General features: G+C 41.0%; 1 protein-coding gene across 7 annotated transcripts in view; it reads left to right on the top strand.

The window, feature by feature from the left end:
- adgrb1a (adhesion G protein-coupled receptor B1a) overlaps positions 1-20027 on the top strand; it is a 151954-nt gene that overhangs the window by 103370 nt on the left and 28557 nt on the right. For all 7 annotated transcript variants that reach the window (XM_076737836.1, XM_076737832.1, XM_076737835.1 and 4 more), the window contains 2 exons: positions 7320-7446; positions 18179-18282. In XM_076737836.1, coding sequence (XP_076593951.1) covers positions 7320-7446; positions 18179-18282 — 231 coding nt within the window. The remainder of the gene's footprint in view (positions 1-7319; positions 7447-18178; positions 18283-20027) is intronic.

Genomic DNA, 20027 nt, shown 5'->3' with positions numbered 1-20027 from the left:
AGAGTTAGAGCTGATGTTGAGAAGCAGCTCATCAAAGATGTTGGAGCTGACCACGGAGGACTTTTCATCAATTACTGCAATACAATTACGGAAGAGGAGGTGAAGTTTGGTGGGCAGGGGGCATGTTTGTTTACAAGTACGTCTGAATAGAAAGCGGCTGCATTACAGGGAACAGACTGCACATATTCTACAGTATTTATATTCAGAGAATCCTAATCCAGTCTAACTCAGCATCTGTTTCAGAGCACAGAACATTGATAAATACCCTGGAACTGTTACCCTACAACTGACAGAACATCAGGTGTCGGAGTTTTGATTTCTGAAGCCTTCAGTGTTCAGTCATAATCCAGCTGAATCAGCTTTCATCATACGCTTTACTGATGCATCCTCTCATTTAAAAAGATTATTCTTGTTGGCATCTGTTAATACAGGTGATTTTTCTAAATCATTTTTTTTCATACTCCAAGTAACATCAATCGTACAGGTGTTGCTTTATTAATTTGGGGATTATTTTTTTTTATCTGTTTTGCAAGTGAACTCTACACACATTCAGTTAACACTAAAAACAGTTAATCAGTTGTGAAAACTGTTCTTTCTGCTCAAAAGTAGCTCTGTGTATCTGCTTGGATTTGAAAATTCGGTTCAGCTGAATTCTCTGCCCCCACAGTGACAAAATAGGCAAGACTCTGGGGTCAATTACATATGTTGAGTATACAGTACTCCTGACTCCTGTGTTGCATTTTTAAATATCACTGGGATAGAGGGCTCTAGCAGAATGTGATGGTGTAGTGAGCCTTTAATCAGCATTGATTTTCTACTTGCAATGCAACAAACAGTTAGTATCACATTTTACAGCTGTTATAAGAAACATAACAGCAGAGAGGTGCCTGCAGACATGGAGCAGTATTAGCATCCACTTTTGGATCCAGTTTTGTTTGTGACAAACTGAAATGCTATGTTCCCGTTCCTTTCAGCTCTGTTTTGGTCTCCACCATCTCCTCAGAAAAACAGCTTCTTTAGCGGCTAGGTGCTGCACTATGTTCACCAGCGAAAATGGTCTGTTCTTGGTGGTCCCCATGACTACAACTCAAACATGCAAATCAATGAGGCTAATGCCATTTTAAATGTCAAATAAGGATTTTAAAAGTTACATCAGATAATGGCTGAAGCGTCCAAGATCCAACACATTCAGTCTTTGAATTGTGTTGTATCATATAATCCCTGTTAGTACACATGATCTTGCAACCCGACCAGTAAACATCAGGCAGTCCTCCTCCTTATACCTTTTTAATATGAGCCCATATTTATATATTTCCTCTGTGCTGGCAGACTGCTTTTCATCCATGTGGCCTGTTCTTGGCAGAAAACATTCTTCCATGCAGGGCTGCTGGACCAGCACCTAAATTATCCAATTAGACGGTGGGGCAAGACTGTCTGCAGGCTACTGTGTGGCTCACAGAGAGGCCTAATCACGTCAGCCATACAGAGAAACTGCACTGAGTCCTAATATATTGGATTTCTGTTAGAGGTGATGTGCTAATGTCAGCACTGAGTCACCTCATGGGCTAACACATACACACTCTCTCTCTCTCTCACACACACACACACACACACACACACACACACACACACACCAGACAAACACACAAGCAAGCACAGTCTGGAGTCTGTATTTATGTCTATGAAGTTATGAGACCAATGGATGTGTGAGACTGTGACTGTTATTCTTGGTGATTATTTTCATTGTTGAGGGTTTTGTAACAAGAGGAGCTCACTGAATGGTTTGATTACTTGAATCAGATACCATGGCCTTCACAGGCACCAGCTCTCAAACCGAACACCTACGGGAAATTTTGGAGTGACAGCATTCTCCAACATCACCCAAACACTGAATGAGGACTTATGTTTTAAAGCAGTGATTCTCAACTGGTGGTTCAGTGGGTTGCAGGCCTTTGCCTGGGCAAAAAAAAAAAAAAAAAAAAATGGTGTGCTTTTATTTTGAAGGGGATTTTTTATGGAGTGGAGTGCTGACCTTTTTCCTCAATTTGGGTCACGGCTTGTCATTAAGGGGTGATGGTGGGTCCTGAAGCCAGACCAGTTGAGAACCACTGGTTTAAAGGAATGTTGTTGATCCCTCCAGCAGAGCTCCACACTCCGACAAAATTCTATGACAATGAGCTCTGGAGCAGTTCTGGAGGCTCAAACACCATACTGAAACACTTTTGGTTTTCTTTCACTTCAGCACCCCACTGTATTTAATCAGGATATTAAACCAGATATCTCAGATTTGGTGTGGAGGTTAGCCTTCACGTTCAGTGCCTTTGGCTCCATGGTGTTCCAGTTGTGCCGTGGCACTTTGTCATGATTCCAGTGTCCACTGTAAGCCATTCAGAAGTGGAATGTCTGCTGTTCAGCTGCCACATTTTTCAGAGGCATTGTTCAGCACACCATCTTTGATGTTTGTATATCCTGAATACCAAATATTTACACAAGCTGTAATGCTTTACTTTATAGATCTGTGTTCACTAATCTTCATAATAAGTTATTAATTATTTCCTGGAAAGTTTCCAGTAGAGGACCAGGTAATTTGGCAGTGATTATAGGAAAAACAGAGACAACTCTCTGAAACTGCTGCTCTATTTAAAGCAAACAAGAGAAATCATTTCTAAACTTTGTTCTTCGTGTATACTGAATTGTATTTTTCCCTGTAGACAAATTGCAATTTTTTACACGTTCAGCTGATTTGCTGTGCACTGACTATGAAACACTAAGGGAAGGTTAATTAGCAATTCATTGGAATGAAAGAATTGAAAGTGCACCACATTTCAGGGAAGTGACATAAACAAAACATAACACAAAACATCAATTGTCAATAAATATAGCCATTTATACACACTGACAGATTCATGTCACTTGTCAGAAACCTGAATGGTCCAGCAAAGATAGAGCTGGAGTGTAAAGATAGCAGAGCAGAAAAAGAAGCCAAAAGTAAGTCACTCTGCTCAGGCTCTCTGTTGACATTGGCACACTGACTAGAATGACAGCAGAGTGTCTCCAGCAGTCATAATGGAGCCGCAACATGACACAACTGTGCTCTTTGGGGGTGAAATTGGACTTGATGTGTCATATGACGCAGAAATATAAGCCTGCACTCGGTGGGTGGTCATGGTAAAATTGAACCAGTGAAAGGAGAGATGAGCCTTCAGGTCACGTTATGACAATCAACAAGTGGCGATTGCTCACCTCCCATATCAGCGCAGTGTCACCCAACTTCAGAATTCAATAAACCACACCTTCAGAAGGTATCCAGTCACAAACTGTCCCATTAAGAGAAAATGGAAAAACGGTAATTACACATCAGCAAGTGTTGTGTAAAGGATGTATCATCATCACAATGGTGGTAATGATATGATGTAATCAGTGCAGAATACTTCCCGAAATTGCTGCAGTTTAGGACCTGATATCCTCCAGGGATGCCAGCTCTACTCTGAAGTTAAAGAATAAAGAAATGGACTTCGTTGAGTCAAACCTATACAACAACAACAACAACAACAACAACAACAACACAACAAAAAAAATAATGGTTTCATTGTTTTATCCTTTATTTGAATAGTCTATGGAAGGCAATGTTCAGTCCATAGATTTCTCTGAGCTTTCAAAAAAGCAGCATAATGATTGACATTTCAAGTGCTTGCTATTGTCAGTGCCTGACAAATTAATTTGGATTCCATGGCCAGAGTACAAGTTTAAGTCAAAACCTGTGTGCTGCTCAATCAAGTCAATGTAAATTCAAGTCAGTCAAGTGGATGTAAATTTGTGCGAGGAGATCTGAAGTCTGTCGCCTGTTGCTGCCTGTTGTTAATTCATAACACTTGGTTGCTTTTTCATCAATTTGACTTGTTTGCTTAATTTCTCTGCGCACTCAAGCAGAGTAATGTGAGGCCAGTTTGTGTTAGGAGCCCAGTCAAATGGAGCTTTTCTGTCTAATTGTGAGAGGTGTCAAATTACCAAACCCTGCAGCTGCTTTGATTCACCAACAAAACATCTAATAAACCCTTTACACCATTGGCCTTCTGTGAGCAAGGTGAAAAGTGTTTCTTTGTGTATTGCTGTGTAGCTTTCAACTGGATTGTGATCATTTATGCTTGATTGGATGCTAAAAGCTAAACCGTGTCCCTATTCCATATTATCCACTACTACTATACCGCATACACTATGTAATACCTGTGATGATGCATTTGTTATTAATAAATGTACACACTTTACAACTTTCCACAGGAAATAATACAGATGTAACACACATGTTTTGACTCTACTATCAATTTCTAATTTGAACATACAGAACAGTAGCATAGCCAAAAATATTCATTTAGGTGGGTCTGTGGTACATAATGTGCAGCATTGAACACGCAAGTATATCACATCAGACTTTCTAATATCAAAGGATGCCACAACCATCATCAACGTGAAGCCTGGATGCTATTTGCCTGCCACTACATGGCTAAAACTGACAACATGCCACTTACATTCACTGGTTAAGAATCATGTATCCAACTAGACAATAAAGTTTGAGATTCAAAAAGTTCATCTTAATTTATAAGATATCATTACATTCACAATCACAAAACAACAGGCTACATCAGCAGGTTCTATCTCAAACGTTACTGCTACCATCAAAAAGCACAATTTATACAAAAAGACATTAGTACAAGAATGACTTGCAGGTTCCAGCAAACCGTAGGAGCAACGTAAGATGCAATCCACAGCATCACGGTGCAGGACGGTGGGGCTTGGTCATGAAAAATGAAATACTTACATCAAAATCTAAAATCTCTTCCAGCTCCATTTCCAATAGATAAACTGTTAAGTCGGCCTGCGAGCATCGTTGCCCTGTTGCTCCTTTTGATCCAGTTAACAGTGGAAAACAAGTGCTCAACTGTGCAGGTTGTTATCGAAAGAATAATCAGTGCCCGAAGTAAACAGTTAATGTTTGGATGTTTTTGGGACTGAAGTCGACAACCTGGATTAGTCAGGGACAAGAGTGACCCCCACTTACTTTTCTTTTTATCTATGGAACAAGTTCAGGGCCTTCAGTGGAGAGTCCACAATGGCAACTTGGTGACTGCAATTCCTCCATCTGGCCAAATGAGTAAAGCATCAGCAGCAAAGCTGCTGGAGCCTTCATCATTCCATACGAATTGCTCTGGAAACAGATCCTCGGTTCCATATGCTGTTTGTAGTATATGGATCCTTGTTGCTCTGAATGGGTGCAGATGGTCAAACTATAGTTTTGACATGAGTCACCAAACCTGGAACGCAGTTTCCTTTTAGGGCAGGTTGCGAAATCCCAGTTCGAAACATTGTTCTTTCTCATTACACCATCTGTAAGCCAAATCATTTCTTCAAAATCCCCCTCTGAGTGGCTGGAGCAGTTGATACTGGGTTAGAGGAGACTGAACTCTGTCCTGGGGCAATGCTCCTTAGAGGAGCTGGAGGGTGGAGATGCCTCTCCAGCGTTGGCGTCTGAGTTTTCCCTAGATGGCTCTTTTCTGATTGCCGTTGTCTGTTCCTCTTCCTCGATGCATGGCGGCTGAGAAAACTTGTCCAGAGAGCTTGGTTTTGACATCTGTGCACTTTTAATTAAATCGCAAGGCCTAATGCTTGCTAGCTGCCATGACACTGACTACCAATTTAATAGTATAAAGGCAGCACCAAAGCCAGCCCGCTTTCCTCGGTACTTTGAACTTACATTACAAGTGATGGGAAGTCTCCGTGTCCATTAGTCTACTTTTTTCTACCTCATTTCCCTGTAAGAAATAATATGAATATTATTTTTATTGTTATTATTATTATTCTGGCTGTTCCAGCTTCAGATTCAGATGGCACAGGCGCATCTGGACACCGAGCTGCAGAAGCCCAGTAAACAAAGAAAAGAGAATCAAAATAGATTAAATGCTTGGACTGACACACACAAGTACTCACATTACTCAACATTAAGAGCTGCTAAGTCAAAGTCACAATTAATTTAATCAAAAGTTTTTTTTTTTTAATTTCATTTTCATTTCAATTTCGAAAATGTTTTGCTTTATGAAAACTAGACAATTGTGTGGTTATTTTGCCCTTTTAAGTCAAAATTAAGTCAAAATTTTGACTAATACTAAGAAAAAGAATCATGTTATATTATGATATAATTATCATTTAATGTGGAATTGATGCCTCATAATTCTGACTTATTTTGAATCATTCCTAACTTTGCACCCTTTTTACTGGGGGAGTAATGAGCTGCCACTGGACCTGATCAGAACTTCGATTGGTGGTATGGAGGTTTTAAAACGCCGTCCTCAAATGAGTGGAGCAAGCACAAATTAAGCTTCCTCTTTAAAAGGCCTTTTGTCACAGCAGCCGTTTTGACTTGCCATGGCACAGGTGTAATTAATATTATCATCAAAGATGGCTCCATTCCATTCAGATGTCTCAGTGAGCCATTCCAGTGAGCCTGCGTGAACGATACTAAATAGAATGCAGCCATTATTCATGTTATTAATTACACCTGTGCTTTTTCTACTGCCATGTGATCTATTGTCAGTTGTCAGCAGGTGTGATGGATTGTTACCATGGAAACACAGCTCTCCTGGGGGGTATATGCACTGTATGTATTCAGCCTTCTGTTAAATGCTCTACCACAAGAAATAATGTCCTCAGTGAATGGACCAGCTTTCCGTGGCTGTAGCTGGCCATTCCCAGCATCATCAGCCGGAGTGTAGCCCGTCACTTTTTCAATAGGCTCACAAACGCTATTACCATAGGAGCATTATAATAATAATAATAATTAAAAGAAAAAAAGAAAAAAGAAAAAGACTGCTAATAATAAGGGGCACCAGTCATTTATAAAGTAGTTGTAGTAATTATTTTTAGTATGCTTATAACCATACAGCCAGCTTACTAATAGCACTTATTCCTATTATTTCAAAATAGTAATAATAATAATAATAATAATAATAATAATAATAATAACACTGCATGGAAACAATAAGAGTGGCTGTTCGGAGCTGTTAGCAGCGTGCTGGTAGAGTGTGTCCAGGCACAGAGCTGCAGCACGCCGCCTCACAGCCTCCTCATCACCGCGCTCTCTTCGCTCTGTGCGCCTTCGCTGTGACCGGCGGATGTAAAGTGGATTAAATCGCCGGTGGAACGCGGCGGGATTTGAATGCTTTCTTTTGCTTTTGCCGGGGCTGCCTATATTCACCGCATTGCTTCTGTGTGTATGTGTGTGTGCGCGCGCCTGCCCGTGTGTGTGTGTGTGTTTTTCTCCCGTGCAGCTCCTCTCTGCTGGGATCCTGGTCTGCCAGGGGCTGCAAAGCCGTGCTAGTCGACTCATTCAGAACCAAATGCGTGTGTGACAGACTGTCCACCTTCGCCATTTTAGCACGGCTAAATCCCGAAATGGTAAGTCCGACAGCCTTGACTTCGTTGATGTTAAAGGTATCGGAGACGGTTTGTGTTTTTGTGGGGTTTAATGTGGATGTATCAGCTGTTTTTTTTGCCTCTTCTTTTTTTTTCTGTAAAGGGCGTCATTGTCATTACATATCAACAGATCCTCCCTCTCCCCCCACCTTCCCTCTCTCTGTCTCGACATGCCAAGACCATGCTGCAAAACGTTATTATAGTGTTTTTTTCTTTTCTTTTCTTTTTTTTTGTGGCGGTGTGTGTGTGTGTGTGTGTGTGTGTGTGTGTGTGTGTGTGGGGGGGGTTACTTCATTCACCCTGCACCTATAAGGAGATAGGCTGTTTATGTGTTCAAGAAGAAAGGCACACAGGAAGGGCAGTGCATTAATGCATTGAGATGGTGGTGATCACTGTCAGGCTTTCATACATGACATGGTGAGGTGGACCATGTTCCAGCTAATGATCATACCTGCATGCCCTCCCCCCCTTCACTGTGCCTATTCCAACAGTTATTGGTGTTCACATTAGCATATGTTAATATATTACACTGTCAGCGGTGTCTCCATGCTCACCAGGCCTCATGCATGGAGGTGGTGCTGCACGGCAACCCAGTAATCGGAAATAAGTACCCATTTCAATAAGCCGTGGAGCTCCAGTGGGCTCCAGAACACAGTTCCCTTACATTGTGGCTGCAGCTGGACACAGCGAGCCAGCAGTGTGTGTGATAGTGAGATGTCTGCTGAAATCACAGCACTATCCCACTGACTCAAATGTGCCCTAGTTTCTTTGGGGAAAGGGCAGTGTCTTTGTGGGGAATTTTCATTCAGTGCGATTAGTTATTATTAGACTGGAAATTGCCTGGGAAGCAGTTTGTTCACTAGTTGCCCTGGTAACAGCATGAGCAGCGAGGCTTTCTTAAAGACATAGGAGGCAGCGTGCTGCTCATCCTGCTGCCTGCACGGCCTAGAAGGGAGGCCCGGCCAGGGAAACGGTGGATTACACAGATGAAACAGCTTGGGTTTACCACCTTCAGCTGAGCATTTTTGATTCTGTTTGTTCAAGATAGTTGTGGTTTTGATTGAAGCAGAGCACCAAGAGGAAGGGATGTGAGTCGTGATGCCGTACCCTTTGATGGCTTCAGCATCCAATATGCCCGTCCCCATGCTGACAGGCTGCAGTGGTGTGTTCCGTTTGTGCTTTGTGTTCTCAGTGTTGAAATGATTAGTTCATCATTTAATTAGTCAACTGACAGTTGGTCAAAGTCAATCTTAACATTTCGGGAGATACTCTTAAGTACAAAGCTGGAGTAAGGTTAGCCGAATATAGTGTGCAGACTGGAGGCAGGGGGAAACAGTTGGCCTGTCTCTGTCCAAAGTTCAATAATATGTGTACCGGCTGAAGCTCACTAATCAGCTTCACCAGCATCACTGACAGCAGCAGGAGCATGAAATGCAGTTGTTGTGGAAGAAAGGATGATATGTGTCTAATGCAAAGACAAAAGACCAACAAACAGCCCTTGATAATTCAGTAACAGTAAAGATTCATTCCAATTTCATAATTTGATTGTGGAGGACATTTCTGAGTCTTTTCTGACATTTTATAGACCAAATCATGAAAGAATGAATCAAAGAAGCAGGGGAAATGGAAATTATAACCATAATCCCTGATCATTTCAGATGATGTTGTGCTCCAGTAATGCTTAATCACATACATTTGCTTGGACTATGAGGTTTTTTTTTTTCTTTTTTCTTTAATTTTGATTAATCTGTCAATTACCCTCTCAATCAACTCTTTAATAGTTTGGTCTTTGAGGTCCCATTAATATTTATAATAACTGTAAAATTTTCCAATCATTTTCTCAATTAATTATTGGTCTATAAAAATGTCAGAAAATAGCATAAAAAAAAAAAAAGTTTCCTAAAGCCCAGGGTTATGCTTTGGTTGATTTGTCTGGCCAACAGTTCAAACCCCAAAGATATTCAATATTTGATCACACAAGACAAAGAAAGGCAGTTAATTATGACATTTGAGAAGCTTTGCACACTGAATGTTTGACATTTTTGCTTGAAAATGACTTAAATCATAAATTGTCAAAGTAGTTTTTTCCTAATATTCTGCTCAGATGAAGATCAGATCAGATGATTGATTAATGGAATAAATGTTTCACCTCTAGTTTAACTAATTTATCAGTCCTTCATGGACTCGTTAGGAGTCCCCTGATGGATTAGTCTGGGCCTGCTCCTGAGGAATGTTAAACTAGGAAAGACTCCGGAGAATGAGGGCATGTTTCACTGCGCTTCATATAAAATCTTATCGGCTGACTTTTGACTCCAGGGATAACAATGTTAGTCTTTTTGATGATCAGTCAGTCCACCACTTTGGTCCAGACTGAAACATCTCAACACATGTTGAATGGGTCACGTGGACATTAGATATTCCTGGTTCCCAGAGGATGAACCCCACTGATTTGTGATCCCCTGTTTTTTCATTTAGGGCCGCTTACTCTTATAAATAAACCATCATCAACTAGATGGAATGGCACAATAGTCTGTACAGACACTGACGGCATTTGTGATCTCATATCTTTGGCAACATTTGCGATTTTGAATGAAATGTCTTGACAATTATTGGATGGACTTCCATGTTTGGAACAGCTATTTGTGATCCCCTGTGCAAAAAATGATTTGACCATTCAAGTATCTATTTTTGCCCATTATTTCAACACAACACTGTCTTGTAAAAGATCTGCCTACACATTACAAAATAAACAATTGAAATAATGTCCTATACTGTGTTGAATTATCACTTGGATCATCTTGACCTATATTTCAATATCAATGAAAGTGATATTGAGTTTCCAGTTGGTGCAGAGAGAGCGGACATCAGAAAAGCAGTGGGGGAAACCATGGAGCCAAAATATTTTCATCTAACTTGGGAATTATTATGACCAGACATTATAACCGAAGACATTTTAATATTAGTTAAGTATAAGTTAATCACTGGACAATGGAAACAGTGGTTTTTTGAAGCCACCACGGGAGTGCTGCTTTTTTTTCTTTCCACAATTGAGTATTAATTTTCACAGTTGAATCTCTGGAGTTTTTAAAAACATTTGAGTGTATATATATTCAAATTTAGAATATTCATTGACAGTCCCGATACCCTGTGGGTGAATTATATGAAGCCTTGCGAACCCTTAACTTATTCTGCAGTGTCACATCAAGTCAAAATGTAAAATTGCGCAATAGGTTAGTTTGCAAATGTTAGCATGCTAACACGCTAAACTAAGATGAACATGATAAACATTATACAGCTAAACATCAGCTTGTTAGCATTATCATTGAGAGCATGATGCCATACTAGCCTCATCAGTTAGCATACAGCTATGTTGTACCCACAGTAAGTACCGCTTCACAGAGCTGCTGGCATGGCTCTGGACTTTTAGTCTTGTTCAGGTAGGCAAATATGTGATATATGAATATTGGCTCATAATTATCACTGAAGCAGTAAATGGATGTCTTCAGTTTGCAGTTGTCCCTGCAGCCTGCCTCCACCTGTGCAGCCTATTCACAGCTCTGCTGCTGCCTGGAGGCTTCATGCGCCCTGAGGGAAGCTCAATTTTGGTGCCTCCTTTTGCCAGAAATGGAGAAAAAGGCAACTCCTCTCCTTCCACGTTCTGCCGTCCCCTTCCCCACATCCTATTATTATGTGAGACAGCCATGGTTGCCATGCTAATTATTCCTACTGCAACACAGTAGCTTCTAAATGGTCCAGCCGCTCTGTCTGCAGCTAGCCTCCTACAGCTCCAGCATGATAAACACCCCAACCTCCTTTTTCCTCTCTGTCTTCCCCTCGCTCCTCTCGTCCTCCTATTCCCCTCTTCTCTACCCCTTAGTCATTTCATCACACCATTTTTCATGCTCTGATGCTGCATTATATTTTAGCTCTCCCTCTCTCCCTCTGCTTACTCCATCATTTACTCTCTTGCTGCCACCTCTTGAGTCCATTTTGCTCAGTCCAACTTCGATGCAGGCGTTTAGAAGGAAAAACAGAAAAAATGCACTGCAGTCAAAGGCAACAGCCCCAAAACCTGAGCCCAGTTTACTGCCACTGCCAGTGTGTGTTGAGGGGGAAGAGGATGAATGAATGTGCTTGTGCTTGTATCATTTTGGATGTTGTAAGCCTGCGTAAGCCTTTTCTTCAGTTTGAATGTGCTGTCAGGAGCCTGTCAATGCAGTGACAAGACTTTTTGGCCAATTAGCCCACAATCTTAGAGCAACAGATAAGAAAACAGGACTGACTGAGGTCTGCAGGGCTTCAGGCCACTTGAGTGTCAGCATACTCAGATTCCAGGAAGCATATATTTGTGTTTCATCTATGAAAGGGCACCAAAATATTCATGGAAGTCACACTTAGATAGACAGCTGGAGCTGCTCTGTGTGGCTCTGCTGAAATGTAAAAACATATCCAATGGGAGTAAAAATGTATGTTTACGTCAAAATAGTATATTGCTTGATTTCAAAGGCAAGGCAGATGTTTTGTTGAAGAGAGGTCTCGGCTATGTGGTCTGAATGCTGTGAAATGTGCTTATTCATGTTCTTGGTGAGTGTTAAAAAAGAAGATTGTTACCACTCATGTCTGTACTGTAAATGTGTAGCTGGAGTCAGCAGCCTAGCTTAAGAGTGGAAGCGGGAACTGGAAAGTGGCTCTGTTCAAAGGTAACAAAATCCACCTACCAGCAGATCTAAAGCTCTTTAATTAACACATTATGCTTCCTTTGCTTAATCCATACCAAAAGACATGTGGTTTTGTTGAGGCTTAGGTGTGGGACTGTTTCTTCTGGGGGTATCCAGATGACATCAGTCCTCCAGGAAGCTGCACACTGTCACTGTGCCAAGTTCCTGTCCATTAAAAAAAAAGAAAGAAAAAAAAAACAGTTCCAGCATGTAACTCACCAGAAAATCACTAATGAAATAAATACAAATGTGTTTCCCCCTACTTCTAGTCTTTATGATAAGCCAGGCTAATCATGTTCTGACTCCAGCTACATACGTATTGTGCAATCATGAGACTGACCCGTGCTGCAGTAGCAGAAAGAATGATTTGCCCTTTTGTCCTCAGATAAGTTCACTATGAAAACAAAACATGAGTACTTTCTCTCTTTTTTTGGCATTAGCTCCTCCAGATGTGGTTTTATCTCAGCTCTGAATGTGGCTCATTCTGAGTCACCAATATAGTTGTCTGACTAATCAATTAATGGATTAACCATTTCAGCTCTAATAATCAGAGAACCTTAAGTGAGGAAGGCAGCTCAGAGTTGATCATTAAGCAGATTACAATAGAGATTTGTATACTTTGTGCAGCATTTATCATTCTTACTCCATTGACAACAATCTCCACTTACTTGGAAGCATGACTTTTCTTTGATTAGTTTCTGGATCAGTAGTTTTATCATCCGGCCATATTCATTTTCATATCCATTCTCTATAAATGATACCAGTGCGACTTGTTTAAGCAGTCATATTTGTTTGCCATTAATATTGGCAGCAGCTTCGTCTGATAGATTTCTGGAGCAACTGGCATCCCGTGGACCTCCTCAGCTGTGGTAGCTGGAGCGTCTCTGTCTCTGCTCATGTGGAATAATGCAGTCTGGTCACTTTATTTTGGATGGTAGTGCTCTCGTTTGGACGCAGTGTGAGACCTCCAGCCGAGCTCCGTCATTGGCTGAGGTGGAAGTAAAAGTTTGTCTGTCTCAGCAGACGCCTTTCCATTCCACTGCACTCGTAATCTTTATCTCCCCCTTTTGCTTTTAGAGAAGGAACTCACTGCAGTGCAGATTAATCAGAGGGATTTAATTAACTTGGCCCCGGCACACACATCAAACCTGGAGACAAGACAGGCTATAAACTCAGCCAATTATCTCCTCTTTGGGGGGGATGGGGGGGGTGGAACTCCCTCATGTACTGGTCCCCTCATGTCCAACCACCCTCCACCCCACCACCAGCTGCAAAGCTTATTTCATTAAACTGTCCCCTCACTTTACCTTAACGCTCTTCATCTGATCATAACAGCACACAGCAGCATTAGGGTTAGACTGCTGACCTTTCCTCTAGTGTCAGCGTCACGTTAGAATTTTAATTTCTGATACTTTGTTTTATATTCAAGTACCACAAAGCCAATGACATCTCCATCAGCTTTAGCTGGATTGTGTTGAATGATTATTGGCAAATGGCAGCATGCTAATACACTACACACACACATATACCTGCTTAATACCTGCTCAACATCAACATGCTAGCATTAGCACTGTTAGCATGCTAGCATTATTGCGGTTAGCGTGTTAGCATGCTGAAGTGAGAATTGTGTCCACTTTGGAGCAGGAAGGGCCAGCATCCCTTTTCAGTTTGATATGAGAGTTAATATGGGATGTGCCATACAAGTTAGGAACAAGTCGAGCAAGTGTGGAACTTTACTGAATTAATTTCCTCACAACAGGTGGAAGTCATTCCTTATTTACTGTTGCCAGGGCAGAACAGTGTTATAATGATGGAACAGAGTCATTACAGAGCTGGGGGAAACTGTCTTTGATAGTGGTGTGTCTTGTAACGTTATTTAGACGAGAGACGAGCAGAAGAGTGATTTCCTGACTGTAAATGACTGTAACAGTGTTTATTTCAGCAGACTGTTACAGTTATTATTAATATGGTTATAGTCTGAGACATCCTTAAGACATAGATTTGTTTTTTATGAAACTAAGAAATTCAAGATCGAAATATCTGAAATGTTAGATATTGTCTGAGTTGATAAAAGTTTGATTTAAATTATTCAAGTACAGAAGAGTAAGAATCTGAGCAAGCATACTGATTAATACCTAAATGGCAGCACATGGATGTGCAGTTTAAAGTATTTGATTGGCCACTGATTCGTCAGATGGTACACAATGTAGAGCCAGGAAGCTTTTCAGCACGTTACCCTGCATTTTGTTGGTATCAAAGGGTTCTAGGTTTAGTGATTCATGATAGCCTTGACTAGATGAGGTACTTGGTTTCATTTCTTCAATATGATCTATGTGTACCTTGTTTGTTGGTTTGGTGCTTTATGGGATTTATTGTTTATTAGTTCTGAGGAAGTTTTCCTTCTCTGTAAAGCTCTCAAAGCCTTTATTTGGATAAAGGATCATATAAATAAATTAACTGGGTTATATAAATAAATTAACTGGAACTTTTAAATGCATGTCTTATAGAAAAGGAAATTAGTTGAAAAATAGATTAAAGAATCTCTTTTTTAATCATTGTGCCTACATTTAGAGATCAGTATTGCAAACTGAAATGCTACAAGCAGCACAGGCATAAACACACAGCCTTACACAACAGCCATGCACCCTGCTGCCGCTACTGCTGCCATGTTACAGTGTAGCCATGGCAACCAAGACAATGTCTGCTGTAGCTTGGGGATTGTGTTTAGCTGTCAGCTTTTATGATAGGACAGAATGTCACTCCTATATGGACATGTTTGTTACGCGAAAGCATGCACCACTGGGTTTGTGTGTGTGTGTGTGTAAGTGTGTGTGTGTGTGTGTGTGTGTGTGTGTGTGTGCGCGCGCTTCTGCTGATTTGCGGTATTGTGGTTTATTCATGAGTCACCTTGAAGTCACCTTGCTTTGCAATCGAGGCCCAAAAAAGTAGCCAGCCTACTGACCTCTCTCCAGCTGTAGCTACCAGATACCTGCATGTACATTGTGTGTTTATATATGTGTGTGTGTGTGTGTGTGTGTGTGTGTGTGTGTGTGTGTGTGTGTACCCATGTATTACTGACTTTGTGGGGACACAAATCGCATTGTGACTGTGTAAAGAGAGGTTAGGTTTACGCAAGTAGTGGTTATGGTTGTGGTTATGATTGTCTCCAGGAAATGAATGTAAGTCTATGTAATGTCCCCAATAGTGATGAAAGCCGGATTTTGTGTGTGTGTCTACACACTATTCCTCAGGTAATTGTATTCTTGTCAGGGTAGAAAAGCCTCTCACTGAAAGCCATAGCAGTGAAATTCTCTAAGCTCTCTACGGCAGTGCTGGCCTTCTTCTGGTGTGTGTCAGGGTGTGTGAAGTCATTCTGCAAACCTTTACAGCTCCGCTCACCGCCATAAACACTCTTCTGTACAGCCAGCCAACTGGGGCGATCCACTTAAACTCACTGACTCCAATCATCTATCTGTGAGTCAAATCATCAGTCTGAGGCTCAGGTGTCAGTGGTCATCTTATGCACTGCCTTATTGTCCACAGAACTACATGTGCTCAGAGTCTAAGCTGACAACACGAAATGAGCAGTAGTCTACGGTACAGCATGGCATCACAGTGGGATGTGCTTACAGATTCAACAGAGCACGCTGCCCACACCCAGCCACACCTATCAGTGAGGTGGGCTGTGGTCAGAGGTGCAACACAATTGAGACTTGACACCAGACAAGTCAAGGAAACACAGATTTTTCAACATGGTGTTACATTACTCCTTACATCCCGGAACACACTTAAAGCGTCTTAAAAACAACTCATGGATGACAGTTTCTGATGCAGACCCACCTCTGTTATCAAATGATTAAGAATTCCTTTGCACCTGGTATTAATATGTGATCTGTAACTGGATATGTTATACAGATAATGGTGTGATCATGGGGCTTTTGCATTTACACCTGACATTAAATAAGTGTTTTTGCTGCATTATGATTGGACTCAGTATGTTAAAAATGTTGCTCTTCCATGAGGTCTTTACTATACTCAAATACTATATATTAAAATTATATCATGCGCTTACTTTTTGTAATTTATAGATACACTAATAATAGTCTCTACCTGAGACACTACAGCGCAGTGCAGTAGCTGCCATGCACTACTCATACTTATGATAGTGTCCATGTCAAGTTTCATATTTTAGTTCCTTTGCTGTCATCTAACATTATCATTGTAAAAACGTCAGATTTCCACACAGTCTAAGAAAGAAAAAGTGTGCATCTTCATCATAGTTCAATAATAAAATCCTAACACATGAAGGAGTAATTCAGCATCAGGACTGAGAGAATTGGGGGAAAGATAAATAAATAAAAGCTTTCACAGGGGCAGCCGATGGATGTGTGTGGGGCCTTTAGCAAAATTGAGATAAAACTAAGATGTGAAGTTAGATTTGTTTGTCAGGTTTTATTATTAAGAATATAGCCTTTACAGATGTTATTTAGCTCTGGCTGTGACCACCTCCAGATGTAGTCTGCTGATCTGATTGCGTTCCCATTGAAATGTGTTGAACACCTTAGGCTTACCCCCAGGAAATTGGTTCGCAGAGGTGGTCAGTGTCTGTCTGCTGTAGCTCACTGCCAGTTATAAGCACAATGTTATATTTCCTCAAAATGTCATTCTGTTCATTTTGAAAGCTAAAAGTTACTTACTTATTCTTACATTGGTTGAAGTGCACTTCATTTCTGGTGAGATAAGGCGTCTCCGCTGTAGAGAGCTGCAGTCTGTTTGGGCTTCTGGAACTCGGTGCAGTCTCTCATTCAGCATTTCTTTCGTGTTGTTGTTGAGATTGACCATCCATACGAGACATCAGCATCCACTATAGCCATTGCCTTTGAGTTAAACACTGGTTGACGTATGAGCACAGAAAAAACTACAGCTCCCATGAGCATCATCGTAACTTGGTTTTGTCTATATCCATAAAACCCACGAACGCTCTCTTCTAATGTCATTTTTCCTTTTTTTGCTGTATGAAAGCTTGTGCATTGTTCAGTCCTCTGTCCTGCTGTAATTACAGATGTATCTGAGCTGAGTGTGACCCCTTCAGCAGTGTAGGGCTAATAGTACAGATTACTTTCTTTTTAAAGTTTTTTAGTTGATTGTCCTTAACTAAACTTATGAAGCAATGCATGTGGCATGTCGTTGAGAAAGGCTTTGTTCCAAGGCTGGATTTTTAGTTGTGTTATTTCTGGAGCAACTCAATAGTTCCCCTTTGACTAGGTCTCAATAACACACCACAGGAACCCTGCACCTACATTAACATGGGTTTTTCTTGGTGCCATTAAGACATTTAGATTGCATGTTAAACCCAGATGGCAATGAGAGATTGCCATGATTTATGAACGTGCTGAGTCAGTTTTTAGCATGGGGAGGCTGAGTTTTGGTTGCAGCCTTGAAGTGAACACATTTTCTTTTGGATTTGTTTTTGTTAAACTGGCCCACATCAGTGTTAGGATGACTGCTACGAATCAGCAGAGGTTTAGATTCCCTCAAACATTGCTGAGGTGAACAAGTAAGTGTTCTTGCAGTTTGACCAAAAAACATTGTCAATCATTGTCTGAGAACTTTTGCCTAAAAAAGAGACTCAAGTGACTGTAAGGAAAAAGCAGTCCGCAGCATTTGAACCATGAATGACCCAGTTAGGAGGTGAGCTCACAGCAAATCGAGCCAGCAGGGGATTCTCTGCTTTTGTATTCATCTTCTGCCAGCTCCTGTCAAAGTCTGTACACACCACAGATCTGCAAGACCCCACCAAAGTTTCTCTCTGACTGTTTGCAGTGATGGTTTGGAGCTTTTTCACTACAGTGTTTCCACTGATCATACTGTTAACATGGACCCTGTGTCACATGTCTAAATAGGTGAAAGCTCAGGTTAACATGATCTGCTAAGAGAACTGAATCATGACCACAACACCTTTTCATATTCTGTGTTCCTTTTCTTTATATTTTTAGAATATGGATAAGACGCAGCTCCCATCTGTGACGCTGATCGTGGGCTGTGGAGTGTCTTCACTGACATTGTTGCTACTCATCATCATCTACGTGTCTGTCTGGAGGTGAGATAAAGCATCCTGCTCTGGAAACATGCTGCACTGGGCTGTGATTAATCTAAGGTGGAAATATTAGATCATCACTTCAACAGGTGCAAGAGTATATACTGTGCAGTGTGATGCTACACATCTGTCAGTTAACTTGAAACACAAGGGATGAGATTGTTAGAGAAAGTTAGAGATTACTCTGCTATCATGTGTTTGAAGAGAAGTTTCTGTATAAAGCATATAGATAATGTAAGCATCCTTCTATGTGTAACTTGGTTCCTCCTGAATTCTCCTGTCTTCAAATGGAAATTGAGCATTCATGTGAGGGAAATGGGAAGTAAAGTACACAGTATGCTGCTGTTTAAATAGTTAACCTCTTGAGAGCACCCCTGAGCCAGTAAACCCATCCTTTTCTGCAATTCAATGCCATGCTGCACAAGAAAGGTTAAAAAAGTTCACAGAAGTTGTGAATGCTACAGCAGTGGGTCACCACTCCAAGGCGCCATCTTTTTATGTAGGAATGGTTGAAAGGCATTATACTTGAATCTTGCTGGCTGCTGAGCCCAGCAGCATTTTCCCACATGATGACAAGGAGCTGTCTGACAGTACGAGTACAGTGAACTGCATTCTGTGGCTTCTTTGGCTACTCAATATAGGTCTAATTCATGTGGCCTAGTAGTCTGCTTCCAGACCTCAGAGTCACTCACATCTCCAATTTATTCAGCAATTCAAATTGGTCTGATGTTGTTACAATTACAATCAGTCATTTTGGCAGACGCTTTTATCCAAAGCGACGTACATATGAATTCATACACTGATGGCACAGCATCAGGGGCAGTTTTGGGGTGCAATGCAGCTGATGTGTGTTGGGCTAAAGGATGGCCACATCATGTTCCAACATAGCTACAGACAAACAGAAAAATTCGCTAAGATGGTGACAGGCTTGAATGACGTGGATGCAGCTGCAAAGGTTATGTTGCAGAAATAATAGCTCTTAAATCAGTGAAAAATATTAATCTGCTAACAATCGCTACTACGGCTTCTCTGTCCACTGAATTTGACATCGGAAGGATGGATACACCTTGATACTGATTAATTAGAACAAAATAAACCGCCTTTCAAAACAGAATTTGCTGACATGAGCACAGTGTCAGGCTAAATGAATGAAATTAAATGCTATTCAGTCTGATTATCAGAGTAGGTTCCAACGGACCTTGTGTCTGGGGACCACAGGTGTGTAAGCCAATGGGAAGAGAGCAGAGTCCCTCAATGTGAGATGTGTCACTTCCTTTTCTCATTAAAGCACACAGACTACTACTTTCGCTGTTGATCTTTTTACTCAGAATCAAAGACTGACAGTATCTTCTGCATAACCAAATCAGCTGTAAGTGAAAAAAAATCCAAAAAAGCCACAAAGAGTCAAAGTTCAAGTATTTCTGGGCAGATACATAATAATATATGTATGTATATATAATATTATTAAGATGTTTGTAAAATTTTAACATTAGCAGCAAATTTATATAGCACTTTTCTAGTCTGACGACCACTCAAAGTGCTTTTACAACAAGTATGCATTCACACACACATTCATACAGCGGCTAAGCCACCTGCTCATTATGAATGTTATCCATTTGCACACACTCACACACCAGTGACACAGCAATGGGGGCAATTTGAGGTTCAGTTTCTTGCCCAAGGGTGCTTTGACACATAGGCTGCCGAGGCCAGGGATTGAACCACCAACCTTCTGATAAGTGGATGAC

Source organism: Chaetodon auriga, chromosome 8, assembly GCF_051107435.1.
Source record: "Chaetodon auriga isolate fChaAug3 chromosome 8, fChaAug3.hap1, whole genome shotgun sequence".
Lineage (NCBI taxonomy): Eukaryota > Metazoa > Chordata > Actinopteri > Chaetodontiformes > Chaetodontidae > Chaetodon > Chaetodon auriga.
This window is presented reverse-complemented; position numbering and strand designations above follow the sequence as displayed.